Source organism: Zootoca vivipara, chromosome 3 (genome assembly GCF_963506605.1).
Source record: "Zootoca vivipara chromosome 3, rZooViv1.1, whole genome shotgun sequence".
Taxonomy (NCBI): Eukaryota; Metazoa; Chordata; class Lepidosauria; order Squamata; family Lacertidae; genus Zootoca; species Zootoca vivipara.
In genome coordinates this window covers 53,557,560-53,575,371 of record NC_083278.1, presented here as the reverse complement: position 1 = coordinate 53,575,371, position 17,812 = coordinate 53,557,560, and the positions used below count along the sequence as shown (strand labels likewise).

Below are 17,812 nucleotides of genomic sequence, written 5' to 3'. Positions count from 1 at the left end.
GAGACTGCGTTGTCAAATATTTATCATTTAAACATAGTATATATGCCAGAATCCTTTCCAACCATTTTTTCCCCTTTCATCCCCACCTTTAACCTAATCGTCTTTTTTCTTTCGCTTGGTACCACCATAAATCAGTTGCCATGGAAATTAACGCCACTCGAATGATGGCTTTTTCCATGGAGATGAAGTCAACAACCTTGTTCTCACATCCCTGGGAATGGGAGGTCTGGGAAAGGCAGTCATCTGTTTTGAACTCACAAGCTAGACAGCAGTGATGTGAGCTGTATTAATGGATTACAAACACAATGTGTATTACCATACTGCAGTCACAAAACATTGCAAGCTCTGAATAAGAGTATTATAAGGTTACACAAATAAGCTACAGTTTTGCATAGATTCACACACATACATCATGATTCTACATCTGTACTGGGGTTGCAGTTTCTGAAAACTACCGTAGTGCTGACAGAACTTCCTGCATCACCACTGTATGCGGTTTCTGGGTGAAATGCTATTGTCATGGATACTCCACGTGGTTTTGATCCATACATTGGACCTTCCCAGTACACTAGCAGCGGCAGCTCCCTGTGTAGGACCCACTGCCAAATGTAGTGCTGGATAGGAGAGCAGCCTGGAAATATTTTTAATTCTATCTACAGGTCTTTCTGTAGGCATGAACGCTTCCTCATTATTTACTGCAGTGCCTGGGTGCTTAGTGGAGCGGGTGGCGCTGTGGTCTAAACCACCGAGCCTCGGGCTTGCTGATCAAAAGGTCGGCAGTTTGGATCCATGCAACCTAGCAGTTCGAAAGCACACCAGTGCAAGTAGATAAATAGGTATCTCTGCAGTGGGAAGGTAAACGGCATTTCCATGCGCTCTGGTTTCCGTCACAGTGTTATGTTGCGCCGGAAGCGGTTTAGTCATGCTGGCCACAGGACCTAGAAAGCTGTCTGTAGACAAATGCCGGCTCCCTTGGCCTGAAAGCGAGATGAGTGCCGCAACCCCATAGTCACCTTTGACTGGATTTAACCGTCCACAGGTCCTTTAACTTCCCTTTTTACCTAGTATTCTATGTAGCTCTATAGAATTTTGACAGCAGTTCACATTATCTCAGTAATCCTTACAACAACCCTGAAAAATAGGCCACTATTAGCCCTATATTACAGTTGTGGGGCTGAAGCTGAGAAACTGGTTCCCTAAAGCCTCAAAGTGTGCATAATGAAATGTGATCTTGAACATCTGGGTCACAACTCAGTTTTAATTACTAAGTATGTGAAGAAAGACGTTGCATGCCAGTAAGTAGGACATACCTGCCAAGTCCCGGACTGCAGAATCCGGGATCCGAAACATACAAGTTTATGGCCATGTTGTAGTGTAGTGCTTATGTGACTGTGAATAAAAGGTGGTTGGACTCATTGCCTCGGGGTTTGGGGAGAAGAGGTGACAAAACTGATTTCCAATAAGTGCTCCCCCTTTATTTCCATAACAAGTCCTTGAGTCTGTACTCTGAATGGTGACACCAGGGACCTAGAAGGTGCAGGGCGTGTCAGTCCAACCCCTGCACAGTCTCATCAGGGCTGACCTTAAGGCAATCGGAGCAATTGGGCCAAATTGGGCCCCGCATACCGCTCCCAAGGGCCCCTCCCGCACCAGGGCGATCTAGATGGATTTTATTTATATCTATATGATTTTTCAGACGTTGGCTGTGAACTGGGGCCCTACCAAAAAAAAATCAAGTTGCACCCCACTTCTTCAAATTGGGCCCCACTGGCTAGCCCTGAGTCTAATAGTTGCTGGGCCTGAGTTGCCCTGCCCTTGCATGGCACATGTAAGAAAGTGGCACATGTAAGAAAGCCACTGCTATAACAAAAGAGTGAGGAAAGTGGTACTGGTTGCTCTTCCAGCGATGCTGATGACAGCAGTGAGGAAAAACTAGAGCTTGTAAAGGCAGCTGTAGGCAACAATGAAATGAGGCAAGGAGAGATATGCGTTCAACATATCTTTGGAAGAAATAGTGTCAAATGTTGCTGTATCTCGGGTCAGCCTTGTGAAAGATGGTTATGTTTACCATTGTAACTGAAAGCAATGCTACCACTTATCTGATTTAAATGTGAGCCTTTTACTTCCTGTTGTATCCCATGGGGTGCTAACGTTTCTTGTGTTAAGTAAAATAATAAAGGACCTTTTCCTTCCTCATTGTAATCCAGCTATAGCACTAATGGCCTGTAACAAGTTTTAAAAATGTGAAAAACCATGCAAATGTTATTTCAACTGGTTAAGTATGCATGCCTCATTACCGACACACCACCTTTCGCTTTATAGGATGGCTCTGAGTTCAAGTATATGATGAAATAAAAAGATGGAATGAGTTGTCAGCAGTGTAAGCTCCTTTGGGTCTCATGTGCTGCTGTAATAAGAAATAGTCTGCACATATTTCAAATTGATGGCAAAGAAAATATAAAATGGGCACTACCCTCAGTGTGGTATCTTTGGCTTGTTAAATTGGATAAATAAGTGCATTTAAATGTGTAGCAGTTAATGAATAAGGACCCAAACCAGTTCAAGTACAACCTCAGCACCCAAGAAGTGTGCATGCACACAAAAGCTCATACCAATGACAATCTTAGTTGGTCTCTAAGGTGCTACTGGAAGGAATTTTTTAATTTTGTTTAAGATCCTAAGACAAAGAAAAGGCTCGGCTTCAACATTTCATTACTCCCCACCACGGCCGATCCAGTCCAGTTGTCTCCAAAGCTGTTTATTATTCTGTCTGGATGGAACCAATACCAAAGAGAGTTGTTTAGACTGTCTGAGTGGTCATTTCTTCTCAGCATTGGCTTTATGAACATAACTTCCCATCCAATCAAAAATGTTTCCCCAAAACGTTGAGAATGCAGTACTGCATCCTTGGAGTATTGACAGAAGAAATAATGTGTGTTCTCCAGACACCAACCTTTTAATAATGTGTAGAGGGAACCATCAATTAAACCAATGTGCAGAGCCTGTGGACTCGCAGATGTTGTTGGACTCTGACTCCCATCAACGCCAGCAGCATGGCCAATGGCGAGGAATGGTGGGAGCTGTAGTCCTTCCTGCAGCATCTCATAGGCGCTCCTCTGAACTAAACTTACCATCTCAAAGGATATTCAACTGTGTTCCCCATGCTCCACACATGTAAATGCTGCACTGCATATGGTAACTTAGCTTTTTCTCATGCCTTATAACTATTAATTGATCGATGTGGTGCCTTTCTTGTATGTGTCGTGGCTTCTCTATTTCAGCTTCCCTTAGTTAAGCAGCTCTTGGGTGCCTGTCAAGAATGCTGGAGAGGACCATTCTTATTCTTGTTAGATCTTTAGAGACAAGGACCTCTAAATATACACCACCATGATAAAGCAATTTACCCAATCTTGAGTACACTTTGGATTTTACAGTTTTGCCACTTAGAGTGTGTGCTACAAGCTTTGGGATTCTATAAATGTCCAGAATCATTGCAGCTTATGAGGTTGTGAACAATAAATTCATACGCCATCAAATTACTTCTTGCAGTGGTGCATGATGACCTCACCTTTCAAAATCACAGCAGCATTTTAGAAATAGCCACAATCATGGAGAGGACAGCAAGTTCCCCATGTGCATCGGCCAGAACACGGTGGCCTCTGTGTATATGGATGTGTAACTTACATATAAAATCCCATAGGGAAGTTTGATAAGATGGGATATTGGCAATAGAAACTGAAATTTAATCTCTTTTCTTTTATAATATGGATTGTGTGTGGGTGTTTTGCAGGTGGGATTCAAGCATATGACACAGGGATTAAGAGCCTTTGATCCTCCAGATGTTGCTGAACTACAGTTCCTAGCAGCCCCAACAAGCATGGCCAAAGGCCAGGGGATAATGGGAGATGCAATCCTGCAACATTTGGAGGGCCAAAGGTATCCCACACCTGGCTTGTGTATGGGTAACAGAAAATATATAGGTGTTCATGACAGTTAGATAATATGTATAAGTTTGAAAGACAGATGGAGTGGGGTGATCAACTATTGAATAAAAGGGCTATCCCACCAAAATTATTTTCACTGAGCCATACCATTAGTATGAATCCCAAAGATTCTCTTGGTTTCAGTTTCGTTTGAATTGTATAAACTAAGTGTCAAATACTATTGGAATCCTTAAGTAGACAAGCAAGAATTTCAGAAATTTATTGCAAAGTTTTACTGCTGGCAATTTACAGAGCAAGAGTTTGCCAATTTGATGATATACAGGTAAAAAAAACAAACTAGCACTTGGTTTTCCTTCCGTGTCAGCATTGCTCATTTCAGAGATGATAGTATGAAGACAGTTCTTCATACAAACCCCAACAAGAGAGTGGCATTTCTATGCTTTTTCATACTGACGAACAGCAACAATATCACCAAAGGTGAGGGTCTGCAAATTCAAGGAGAGATGGGGTGATTAGGACTAGAATGTGCCATTTGGACATAACACAAAGCACCATGTAGATCCTGTGATTCTTCAACAAGCCATTGTTGCAAACATTAGCCAGCCTGCTTGCAGGCTTCCCACAGGCAACTGGTTGGCCACTGTGAGAGCAGGATAGTGCACTAGATGGGCCAGCCTGATCCAGCCAGCCAGCTCTTATATTCAAAAACTGCATTATATTTATTTCATCAGTATATTGCACAATGTGGTTCTAGTCAAGAACCATTTTACCAAGGGCAAAGATGTTCACATTAGAATGTACCACTGCAGGTTCTGAAAACCATTAGAGTCTGAAAGAAGATATGGAACAAAATGCAATTTCAAGAGAAACCAAGGAATGAAGAGTAATAGAAGAGAAAGCCTCGTTACAGACATTTCAATGATATGTTGAGAATTCTCATTAGATGTCCGAAGATGAAAGTCATGGATTTTATGTCAGTATGTGACGGCAGGAAGATGAATTGTTAGAACATCCCCAACTAACTTCCAGCTGAGGTTGCAATCCTAATCTTACTCACCTGGGAGTAAACCCCAGTGAATTAAGTAGGACTTACTGCACAATCCTAACCATGTCTACTCAGAAGTAAGATGGCTACACCTTGACTGTTTTTTTTTAATGTTCATTATCAGTTTAGTTTATTATTAACATTGGAATTGCAGATGTTACTTCTGCTAAACATGTTCTTTATAAAGTGGTCAGAAGAGGGGGGGAACTATCAGAAAGTCTGAGACATAATAAATACCTCATAGTGTTATCAACATGAGCATATATGGCCTCAATAAACCTTTATTTACTCACCATGACCATTTTACCATCTTTAATTTCTCTAACGAAGTTTGTCTCTTTGCCATCCCATTTCTGTACATGAATTAACTTATCACCATCCATGGTCACCACTGACTGTGGGTATAAAGAACACACACCAGATGTTTCATTTAGAATGGGGCAAGTGTCATTAAGTTTATCCAAATAATTCTGAGCCCATCCAGCCACAGTTAAAGACTTTCAAAATCTCGATTATCAATGGAAAAAAATTAATCATATGTTTAAATCTCTGAATTATTAGTTTGAAGCATTTATTTCAAAACAGTGAACTTGATAACAATACAGTTAAAAACAGCTCGGTAATAAAATGTATACTATATATATATATAAATAATTTGATTCTTCTATGCATAGTTGGTTTAAATAAAGCTGTACCAGAATTCATATTTGACCTGGTGTAGGGACCATTCACACATTTCAGTGAATTGTAATAGATGTCATCCGACCAAGTCATACTCAGCGTAGACTCACTGAAATCAATGGACTTGCATTTCAGTTCATTGATTTCACTGGGTCTTCTCTGGGTATGATTAACATCATCCAGTAAATGGATTCAATGTTTAGTTGAAATCCTTCACTCTAAAAGTCAGATTGCTAAATACTAATGTGGAGTTTGATCTCAAGTCAAGAACACAGGTTCTGATCAAAACAGAAGCATTTCTGGAACAGAACAAGGACCCATTATTATCCAGCAGATTCTGGACCATTTGAGACATAGTCATGGGATGATGCATAATGGAGTAATGAATGTTCTTCAGATACACTTCCATGCCCAGAGGTCTTTGCTAAGGGGGTGATGCCACTCCCAGAAGCCTTGGAAAAGATGAAAGGCAAGTACAGTGGTACCTCGACTTCCAAATGCCTCGACTTCCAAAGGTTTCGACTTACGAAGTCGGCAAACCTGGAAGTATTTTCGCCGTGCATGCATTCTGCACCTGCACAGAAGCGGCGTGCGCGGTCTGCACATGCGCAAAGTGCAAAATCGCACTTCACGCATGCGCAAAATGGACACTTCGACATCCGAAGGTTTCGACTTACGAAGAGTGCTGCAGAACGGATCGCCTTCATAAGTCGAGGTACCACTGTATAGGATCACATCCCCATACTGAATGCATTTATTTAGAACCAGATCTCATTGGTTTGAACAGTTCTTCCAAGTAGGTGTGCTTTGTGTCATAACTTAGGTGGCCCAAAAATTTAATAAAACCCTGTGTCCTCATTGTTTCAATGTGCTGAATAAGTTCAAATCAATCATTCTTTATTTCCTGCCTTCCATAAAACCTGTGCTATTTTTCCTGAAAAAGAGGTGTCAGACCTCACCAAGAATGCCTCCCATGTTCTCTTACAATGGCAATGGGGCCTATCTGAGAAGTGCTGGAACTGAGTTCTGGTTAATTCTGGCTGAAAAACAGCCCTAATTAAGATTTACTTAGTGCTCCCATTGGTAACAGACAAAAAAAATTCTGTATTCTTTTACTTCCTGTCAATTCTGAAAGATTAGCTTTTTTAAAAAATTAAAAAATCTCTGCTGCAGCACAAGCTGTTTCTTACTTACTTTGCAGTTCCTGTCATCTGCGGTAGTTTCATCAAATTCTTCTCCCAGATTGAAGCTGATTTCTGTGTTCTTGAAGGTACTCTGGGTTCTGATCACCACCTTGCCTCCTTCCTGGCAGATGATCACAGTTGGTTTGGTCACATTCCCAACTTGGCGAGTAGCAAAGCCAACTCCTAAGGTTTTTTTTTTAAATAAATAAAATAAAAATAATGAAACTGGGTTATTTTATATATTGGATTCTGAAGTTTAAAGGAGAGGAGGTCTTGCCACCCCATTCAAAAAATCCTGTTTCCCCTAGAAACAAAGAAATTTTACGATCATCCAGTCCAGTTCCTTGCTCAATGTAGAATCATTGCAGAATGCAATTACAGCACTCATGGCATCCAGCCATCCAGCCCAGCCTTGGCTTAAATACATCCCAGTGAAGTACTTAGATCTCCTTCTGCTTATTTATTGTATTTACATCTCACCATTCCATTGGTCTGTTCAAGACTGCTCACAAAATCAGCACTGGGCAAGAGATTACACCGAATCGAATCAAGATAAAGTGATTGTAATAAAGATGTGAATGTTAAGTCTGCAATCCTAGTGCAGTTACATGGGACTTACATGGGAGTCAACCTGCAAAGGAGAAGATCTCATGAATATTTTTTTCCTGTTCAGTCATCTACTTTGCAACCCATTGCATAGTTGTCTATGCACAGGGAGATCCCCCCCCCTTTTCCAATACTTGCTTGAGCTAGCTCACTGAAAAGCCATAATGAGGATATAGAATCATCAGTGATGCAAATCATTATCTTATCTACTGACTGCTACATTTTGTTCACACAGATGACATTTTTGCTCTAATCAGCACCAGGTTTATATTTGCCTTTGCTACTGCAACAGATGTCATTTATTGTCCACAAAAAATAGAGCGACACAAAGCATGGGCCGTCCATTACAGAGCTGAGCCAGTGCACCCTCATTGTCCCTCAGCCGCTTTTTGAATTCACACATGAAACAGTTCCCACGACAGCTATACTGAAAGAGAATTTTGTTTCCAATTCTATTATGCTCAAACATTAACTGCAATGAGCATTTTAGTCCATTAATTTCCAATGGAACGTTCCAATGGAACTTTTTAGTAAGTGTGCTTGGTATTGTATTGTTAGGCTAAGATTCCTGAAAATATTTACTTGGGAGTAACATTCATTCAAATGATGCTAGCAATATCTATGTACCGGTGTACCGGTACATTTACACCCCAGTCCTAACTATATTTTCTTTGAAGCGTTAACTACCAGACTTTTAGAGGACATCTGAAGGCAGCCCTGTTTAGGGAAGCTTTTAATCTTTAAGAAATTAGTGTATTTTAATATTTCTGTTGGAAGCCGCACAGAGTGGCTGGGGAAACCCAGCCAGATGGGTGGGGTATAAATAATATATTTATTACTATTACTATTACTATTACTATTACTATTATTATCCACTTGATTTAATAAATATAAGTGCACTTCCAACCGTACATGCTTAGAATCTCAGCCTCAGTTCATTCAGACTTACTTCTTCACAAGCATATTTAGACTTGCAAACAGCATCTACTTAAATTCAAGCATTTGTTGATTACCTCATACTGGTCTAAATTACAGTACATAGTTCATCATTCCTGCGGCAATGCATGCTTATTCAAAATATCAAAATCATTATTTTTCTGTCAGTATCACAAGCCTTACATCACTGCAATGAGCTAGCACACTGCAAAATCCCAAACTCTATAACTGTGCTAAAGAAGAAACAGTCATAAACCGCACGAGTCAATTACCTAGGATGACCTGGCTTAAGCAGTTACTTGTACATACCCAGTGCCTTCATGTACTCATCAAAGTTCTGGCTGTCAATCAGCTTCCAGGTAGCACAGAATGCCTCGACCATTTTGGCTGTTGAATGAGAGGGAGAGGCAGCAGCTGGTGCGAGAGCAGGTGTTACTATTCCTGTGTTCAAATCTTGCACCTTCACTCCAGCTCTTTACTGATGGAAGAGGCACGCAAACTCGAAAATAACTTAAATTGGAGGCTCCACCCAGGCCTCCTCATTGCTCCTTTGAGGCAGAGTAAAAGGGGGGGGAGAGTTGGGGGGAAGGAAGGTTTCCAGTCTGTTAGATGATTGGATCAGGCCACTGGGTCAACAGAGCTGGTTGGACTAGCCATCCTATTCAGATTGGAAATCAGGGGAGGGAGAAGAAGAGGCTCCTTCTGTGAGTGAGGGGAATGTAAAAATGTCTGAGGGTCTTTTAAGTTGTGTTTGAAAACTTGGCACAGGGAGGTGGCGGCCTCAAAAGGGAGAGCCACACAATAAGACATTCAGATTAGTTTCCACTGAAACGCTATATGCTGGTGAAGATTTTTAAAAGACACTGGGCTGTTATTTGTCTTGCAAAGAAAACCAGGGATTAACCCCTTGTTCCCTAAAAAGGGGAAAGTATGAAAGATAGAATTAGCATATCTGCCCACCCCTCCTTTTCCCCAACCCATGCCAAAAAGGAATGAACTATATCAAGAGGAGGGGTAATATACACTGACTAAAGCGACATTGTTTCTCCAAGGAAAATGAAGGGTATTAAAGAAGTGAGATATAGTATAAAATATTGTTACAACAATGCCACTTAACTCAGTCCACACAAAATGTTTCCCTCCCCCCCCCTGACTTTGAACAGAGACAGGCCCAAAGATTTGTGACTTAACACTGACTGCTTTCCCCCCCTTATGTGCAGAGGTACGGGTCACCAAGAAGACATGCAATAAATCTGTAGTTCATTGATAGAGCACATGCATTCAAAAGGTGTCAGCTTCAATCCCTAGTATCATCTCCAGGAAGGGTTAGGTGAGAACCTCACCTGAAACCCTGGAAAACTGCTGCAAGTCAGCGCTGACAATATTGAATTAGATGGACCATAAGGCAGTTTCCTATGTTCGTAGCAATGATTTTGGGGAAGGTCCTAGCTCAGTGGCAGAGCATCTCATTTGCATGCTGACACTACCAGATTTTATCCCCAGCATCTCCCAGTACAACTGTCTCCTGTCTGCAATCCTAGCACTGCTAGTCGCTGTGCTGAGCTGGATGGATTAATGGCCTGACTCAGGACAAAGCAGCTTCCCAAATTGCTAGGTAGATAGCCACTGTGGCAGTATAGGGTATATGCTTCCCGCCACTGTCATACCTTGCACATACGAACATGGCGTTCAGAGGGATAACAAATGCAATGGCCTCTTCTTCTAATCACCAAAGGAAATCAAGAGAACTGGAGCGACACTTTTGCTGTGCAGGACCAGCTGCCCCAGAGTTACTTGATACATTTTAAGCTAGTTGATGCTGTGGTGTAGGATGCTGAATTTACTGGGATTCTGTTGCTGCGGTATTCGTTGCTTTTACTATATTTTTACTGTTTTATTGTGAATTGCCTTGAGATTTATTTTTAATGGAAGGCAATATAAAATTATTTAAAAATAAATAACTATGCCCCTCCTTCTGCACATACATGCAACAGACCCTCCAAGTGTCCCTATTTTCCAGGGACAGTCTCGGATTTACAGAAGCTGTCACGGTTTCTGATTTGATTCGGGAATGTCCCGCTTTTCCATAGGACGTCCTTATTTTTGTCAGAGAAATGTTCTCCCAGGAAGAGCTCACAGCACTCCTATGACCTTTCGGTTAGGTGGCCAACTTTGGGGTTGGTTTCATTTCTCCCCCACCCATTGACTGGTCAAAAAGGGACATGGCTCTGTATCTTCTTACTATCTAAACACGTCCACCATTTGAAAGCATCCTTTTTGATAGAACCAGGGCCATAATGGAAATTTCTCAAGAGACAAATAGCTGCAGGAATCTGCCTTAATCTTTCCACTGTGATAAGGTCTCCTAAACTGTTTAGAAATGATCAAATCCTGTGTGCACAGCTATCTGACTTAGTGAAATTCCATGGACCCGGTGAAATTCCAAAGACTCAGAAGGCTAGATAGTATCATTTGGCTCATCCATACAGTGGTACCTCTACTTACGAATTTAATGCATTCTGAATGCACATTCGTAAGTCGAACAAAATTGTAAGTCGAATCCCATAGGCATTGGGAGAAAAAAATTCTAAGTCGGAGCAACCCTATCTAAAAATTTGTAAGTAGAAAAGATCCTATCTTAACAGCATCCAAGATGGCGGACGGAGCTCCATTCGTAAGTAGAAACATTCGTAAGTCGAGTCATTCGTAAGTAGAGGTACCAATGTACTGCCATTTTATGTGGATAGTAAGCTTCTTGTACCGCTAGCAATTTTCCACTACCCATATGACGTTTTTCTCCGAATCCCTGCCTTCCCACACTTTTTGCTCCCTCACTCCAGTTTTCCTCATACCCTCTCCTTTCCAGAGTGTCCTCGCATGAGATGGTATGTGGCGACTCCCTTTCTCTCTTGAGATCATCTTCTCTCCCAGCTCAGACAACCCTTGATATTCAAGTGCCTTCTAAAAACATTACTTGTATCCCCACCACCAGCCTTTGCTGTTACATTGTTATAATTTCAGTACATTGCTTTTCATTTATTCTTGCTGTTATGAGGTGTGTTTTAAATTGCATTGCAGTTGTTATGTTATGTTGTTATGTTATGTTGTTATGTTATGTTATGTTAAAACGTTTGTACACTCCCTTAAGACCAATGTGGGAGGTGTCATAAAAATGTATTAATAATATATTCTAGCTGTGTAGCATGTGTTCCCCACAGCTCAATAGTGTGCTTTGTTAGTCTACGACTTTATCACCAAAGAATAATACAGTTTGCATAGGGGTTTCTGTGTGTTCGGAAGTACTGTGCAGAGAGGAAAACCCATGTCCAAGGCAGGTTCTGTTCCTCAAAAGTCCAGCTGGCACAAGCCTTATTGAGCTGAAGGCCTGGAACAGCTTGGTCTGCAGGATATTAAATGCTTCACTTCAAATGGGTGCGGAGCGCCATCTACTGCTTGCAGAAAGCAATACCAACTTTGTCTGTTCTTTGCAGGCCCTTCACCTTATCTTGGAACTTTACAGCTTGTAAAGAACTGTGGAAACAAGAAAGTAAAAGGGTAAAAGACTTTGCAGAATGGTTTTCATATTTTACAGCATTAAGGTAACATATATATATACACTCCAGTTCATCACATTTAGCTTTGGAAAATAGATGCAGAATCACTGACATCCGGGACATGATTGACTTGCATGTGATGAGGAAATGTGACCTGAGTGAATTGTAGGAAAGCATTTACCTTTACCTGTAGGAAAGCATTATCAGAATACTGTGGTATCTACTACTATCAAACATTTCAATTACCCCCTCCCCCCCAAATGTGGAACTCAGTGGGGTTTGATGAGGCCCTAAGCTACGGAAGGTAATGGGGCCCTTTAGAAGAAGAAGAAGAAGAAGAGTTTGGATTTGATATCCCGCTTTATCACTACCCGAAGGAGTCTCAAAGCAGCTAACAATCTCCTTTCCCTTCCTCCCCCACAACAAACACTCTGTGAGGTGAGTGGGGCTGAGAGACTTCAAAGAAGTGTGACTAGCCCAAGGTCACCCAGCAGCTGCATGTGGAGGAGCAGAGACGCAAACCCGGTTCCCCAGATTACAAGTCTACCACTCTTAACCACTACTGTCCTTTGTCCAGCTGTCCAGCTGTCCTTTGTCAACAACAAATTGTCACTGTTGTTTGTGTTGAATATATGCTATGTGGTAATTTATGGACCTAATAGGTATCTAAAGCCATTTGCACATAATACACAGGAACCTACACAACACAAAACACTGTTGCTGTATGTACGCTTTATTTTATATGTTTTTTTATCTTATATTTTGGAAATGTACATCCAGGTTTTTTTCCTTTAATTTTTTTTGCCCCCCCCCCCCCAAGAGGATGGGGCTCTAAGCTATAGCTTGTTTAGTTTATATGCAAATCCGGCACTGGGTGGAACACAGTGTATTATCAAGCAGGGAATGTGGACACGGAATGAGGTTCGCTTGCACAATGAGACTTTCCCCTCCTCTCTTCCCTGGGTTTCCCCTAAACTTGTTCTGGTTTACCCCTCAACCCTCCAGAATAGACTTAGGGGGCACACAGGAGGGAAGAGGGGGAGAAAGTCTCATTGAGCAAGCAGACCTTTTCCCATGCACACATCTCAGCTGAATCCTGCCCAGAGGCAGGTGGCAACATTTGGTACAAATTGCTACAGATTTGCCATGGAGCATAGAGGGATGAATGCAGCATCTGGTGTGTGAAATAGAGGGGAGGAGAAACCCATTTCCCTATCACAGAATGTTGTTTGCAGCAGAGACCAAGGTATGCTGGAGCTGCACACAATTTTCTTATCAAGAGACTGGACCCAGCCTGGGTGCAGGCAAATGATGTCACAGGCCTCCATGAACAATACCAAGATAGATGAACCAAAGAACTGACTAATCCTCAGGCCGTTTCCTGTGCTCCTAACAAGTGAGAAAATTCTGCTTTGCTGACTTGTCACTTGCAAGGCCTATAATAACAAGCAATTGCTAGGTATCCAATGTATGCATTTTTTTCCTAGCTGATAGCCAAACTTCCGCTTGGGTCAATTCTTGGCAAGGAAGGATGGGGCTCATTTTGCCCATTTCTAATTTCTGTATTACATGATAGTTCTGTATGATGCTGGTGCATGACAAGTGGTAATGATGGCAATTATTGGCACAACTGTACAACCCACTACATTTTGAAACTATGATTACCCAAAGCATCTTTGGCAGTGCCTGGAGACAGATAGTCAGGTTGTGTATCCACAGCAGTGACCAGAGGAGGAGGAGGAGTGCAGAGGAGTGCAGAGAGAAGAAACATCTGTAACAGTGGAACTGGATGCCTTCATCTGCCCCACCTGCAATAAAACATGTCTCTCCTGTATTGGTCTCTACAGCCACAGCAAGTGCTATAACTCTCCAATGGTTTGACTTTACCCCTAAAGGTACACTCTTCCATTGTCTCCCAAGACAGATGGATGCCAACAACAGCAACTTTTGATGCCAGAGCAAATAACGAAGTTGGATGGTACCTCATCCAAAATTATACTGCTATGGGTGCAAGAATTCATAAAAGTGTGCTCTTGAATTCCTGTACAAATAACATATGCAGTATATTTTAAATACAACCTTTATTATAAAATGTGAATCAAGCCTTTGGTACAGACAAAATATATATTGAAAGAAAATGCTTTGAATGTTGATTTTAACAGGATCAGTTATGAGCCAATAAACCCACATCCTAACTCAAGTGAAAAGTTTGCGTCCCTGGGTCTTGTGAAGACACGAGCGACAAAAGACAAACAAAGACCAAATGAAGAGATAACCAATTTCATTTTTCATGCTGAAATGAAATAAAAGTTTAAATCAATTACAAATGCCACTAGTTCACTTTAGAAACTTATGGATACACAGAAGGCTGAGATCACCGAATAAGTCAGATTTGAGAAAGGGCAGTGCAGAATGCTCTCAAAAGGATTTTAAAATCCTAAGTGATCTCACTGCCTTGTGACATTTTGAAGGAGTGAGGAAAGAGTGTTTTTCATTTTCCTCTGTATACCAGGACATCTCTAGGTAGAGTCCAAACTTCAAAAGGGTTTCTTGGGGTTACAGACAGGTGACATTCCATTTCCTCCAAAGATTAGACAGTCTTCTATGTCATAAATAAACGGCTTAATATAGCCTCGGATTCTGGTGAAATTAAAAAATGATAGGGCTGGGGGAAAGAGAGAAAAGGTTACTTTAAATATGAAGAAAGGAGCGCCTTTCCAGATAGTAGCACAACACTTGTGCCATTGTTCCAAGGGATCCAGAGACCTTTCCTACGGTTTAGAGATACTTTCATCTCTGTATTCTCTGGCCAGGAAAATGTGGCACTCTGAGCAGCCCATTGCCATGGTGACGGCTGTGTGGAGCAGAGCTCCCATCAGCCAATGGCCGTTGTTGTGTGAATTGTGCTTGCATGAGAGCCATGGGCACCTACTAGATTGTCCCCATGGTGCCCGTCCAACATTCCCCAGTCCTGAAACAGTGTGTGAATGTGGGGGTTGTACAATTTATTGTCTCCCTATCTCTGCCAGAGAGACTGATAAACATTGTTACCAGTCTATGTAGACAATAACTGAGTTAGATGGGCAAATAATCTGGGCTGGTATAAGGCCGCTCCCGTATGATTCATTTGTTTACATTTTTAGATAGTGCTCCTTTTTGCTGGACTACAGAAGTGCTGCGAGGAGAGTTCCCAGGGACCTCTTAAAACAAAAAGCACACCTGCAAGGCTGTCTCTCCCGCCTCAGTGCCCTACCATTTTATAGCTTTTAGAAATGTATTGTTATTTCTGGCCTTTGAGCTCTCCTGCTCCACTCTGGAGCACCCATCTCCCAGGATTCATTTTCTACTTTCTTTTTTAAAGCCTTGGTCAAGCTCCGTTGCTGCAGCACAGTGAACCCTACATCTTTTACATTAGTACAGTGCACCACCGGCTCTCAATCAGGGCTAGGAATGTTTCACATTAAACACAAATATAGAAATGTTTTGGATTTATCCTCTGCAAAGCCCTCAAGAGATCAACCTAACAGCAGCAAGTATTGGGGCGGTTGTTGTATTTGATTATTTACACCGTATCCGAGAGGATATGCTGGAGCTGATTTTGTTACAGGACTGAAAACAAATCTAAAACCTTGACATGCATTCTGCAGACATTGGCTGTGGACCTATAGTACACAAATAACTTGTTATTTCGTGGATTAAGTAACACCACCGAAAACCTTCAACAGCTCCTTATTCGTGTCTGCCAGCTGTTTGAAGTATTGTGTATTTCAGAGTCTTGCATACGCTGGGAGTGGAATCTGTTGGCGATTGCCACAAACCAAGCATTTCACAATTATTAGGAATCCATGCTCTTCCCTTCCGTTTCTTGATTTTCCGTTGTGGTGTTGGAAGAAGACGTTTCCCCGCCGGCAGCTCCTTCATCTAAAGAGAGATAGGTATGAGAAACAACCTGTTAGATGGTACCTGAACAGTTTGGTCAAAACATTCCGATCATTAGGAGGTTTGGTGAAGAGAATTCCGAGTTAAAAATGGATTATGTTAATATTGGACCATGCGGAATTCAGAGAATCTGGGAGGTTCTACAATAAATGTAAGGGGGAGGGAGTACTGAGTAACCCCCCCCCATCATCAAGAGTAGCTCCTCACAGAGTAGCGAAGGAAACACAGACTCCGGGGAGGGAAGTCAGGACACGGAGAGTGAGTGCCCGGGCTCAGGCAGGATGAAAGAGCCCAGACTCCACAGACGGGAGGAGAGAGAAGGGGACCAGGGGGAGAGGGAAAACATGGAACGCAGACCCTTTCCGCCGGTTCCGGAATTACGAAGGAGGAGAAAAGGAAAGAGATTCAGTGTCCCACGCCTTTTATGTTGGGGGCGTTCGCGCCGAGGGGCACTTCCGGATTCTGCAACGGACTGAGCAGACATGTTTCTGCACCTGCTTCACTGTACATATCAGCACCAATAAACACGTTATGGAAAAGTAACCTGAGGAGCGTCGTTACTCGAGAGTAGTCACAAGAAACCCCTGACAATAAAGCTTTGGATAATGGAGATGATATGCTAATTTCATTGTGCAGGGGGGAAAAAGCATGTATATATTACATACTACATGGAAGGTAGCCTTCTGCTGCTTTTTTGTTGTTGTGAAGATATACATTTCAGAAGTTCTTGAGTTCCTCTGGAACCCAAAACAATCAAATAAATATATTATTATTATTTATACCCTGCCCACCTGGCTGGATTGTCCCAGCCACTCTGGGCAGCTTCCAACAAATATAAAAGCATAATAAAACATCAAACATTAAAACCTTCCCAATGCAGGACCACCTTCAGATGTCTTCTAAAAGTTGTGTAGTTCTTTATCTTCTTGACATCTAATGAGAGGCCCTCTGCCTGGTTCCCTGTAACTTCACTTTTCGCAATGAGGGAACTGCCAGAAGGCCCTCGGAGCTGGACCTCAGCATCTGGGCTGAATGATAGAGGTGGAGATGCTCCTTCAGGTACACAGGGCTGAGGCCATTTAGGGCTTTAAAGGTCAGCACCAACACTTTGAATTGTGCTTGGAAATGTACTGGGAACCAGTGTAACTCCTTTAGGATTGGTGTTATATGGTCCCGGTGGCCACTCCCAGTCACCAGTCTAACTGTTGCATTCTGGATTAGTCATAGTCTCCAAGTCACCTTCAAGGGTAGCCCCACGTTGAGCACATTGCAGTAGTCCAAGCAAGTCATTACCTAGGAAATAGTACAACCCTTGGCCATCAATGAGGGGTAACATCTTGTTCTCAATCATTTTGTCTGCATTACCTTCAGACATTGAGAGCTCAGCTAATTTGTGTGGTAGGTCCGATGTTCCAGCACCAGCAGAAGAACCCAGAATGTCCGGTAAGGCATTTCGGCGACCGGCCCGTCCAGAGGCTGCAAAATCTGTGACCACAGGCTCTACATCAGTCATCTCTGACTTCTTTCCTCATAGCAACATTGACTGAAAAACACAGAGTAAAAAGAAGATTGTCGGCTTCAAGAGTCTAGTGTCAGAGCACAAAGTAATCCTGCTATTTGACAGAGGAAGGTAGCTCGCCTTTTGAAAACCCAAATGTCAGCTGGCTGAAGGGAGAACAGAACCAGTTGTTCCTTAGTAAATGCCAGAGGTTCAGCACACTGATGCTGAAATTTTATCCTCAGAATCCACTTTCCCCTTTCTCTCCATTTCCCATTTGTTCTTCAACCACCAGCACTGAGCAGGCATAATAGAAAACTCTCCACATTCATGACTAGTACAAAGAAAAGCACCCGCGGACTTTCACAACTTTGAATAGGCAATTTGGTTTTGTGTATTTTGCGGGTAGTTTGGTCAGCCAAATA

The 17,812-nt window shown here is 42.1% G+C and overlaps 2 protein-coding genes across 2 annotated transcripts; both read right to left on the bottom strand.

The window, feature by feature from the left end:
• Positions 1–4,185: 4,185 nt before the first annotated feature.
• FABP7 (fatty acid binding protein 7) lies at positions 4,186–9,528 on the bottom strand. Its single transcript, XM_035109200.2, has 4 exons — positions 8,706–9,528; positions 6,865–7,037; positions 5,283–5,384; positions 4,186–4,429 (listed from the first exon to the last, which is right to left on the bottom strand). Exons 1-4 carry the CDS (start codon positions 8,776–8,778, stop codon positions 4,379–4,381), a joined length of 399 nt encoding a protein of 132 aa, XP_034965091.1. The 5' UTR covers positions 8,779–9,528; the 3' UTR covers positions 4,186–4,378.
• A 2,775-nt stretch (positions 9,529–12,303) lies between these two features.
• On the bottom strand, positions 12,304–17,402 carry PKIB (cAMP-dependent protein kinase inhibitor beta). Its single transcript, XM_035109199.2, has 2 exons — positions 17,255–17,402; positions 12,304–15,871 (listed from the first exon to the last, which is right to left on the bottom strand). The coding sequence occupies exons 1-2, from the start codon at positions 17,400–17,402 to the stop codon at positions 15,786–15,788; spliced, it is 234 nt and encodes a 77-aa protein (XP_034965090.1). The 3' UTR covers positions 12,304–15,785.
• Positions 17,403–17,812: the final 410 nt, after the last annotated feature.

Bases quoted from the DNA above. Each gene is read 5' to 3' on its own strand.
- FABP7 (XM_035109200.2), bottom strand. From the start codon at position 8,778: ATGGTCGAGGCATTCTGTGCTACCTGGAAGCTGATTGACAGCCAGAAC. The intron at 7,038-8,705 runs GTATGTACAAGT...AAAAAACCTTAG, and splicing joins TGAGTACATGAAGGCACTGG to GAGTTGGCTTTGCTACTCGC. The intron at 5,385-6,864 runs GTAAGTAAGAAA...TTATACCCACAG, and splicing joins CAGATGACAGGAACTGCAAA to TCAGTGGTGACCATGGATGG.
- PKIB (XM_035109199.2), bottom strand. From the start codon at position 17,402: ATGACTGATGTAGAGCCTGTGGTCACAGATTTTGCAGCCTCTGGACGG. The intron at 15,872-17,254 runs GTAATGCAGACA...ATCTCTCTTTAG, and splicing joins TGAGCTCTCAATGTCTGAAG to ATGAAGGAGCTGCCGGCGGG.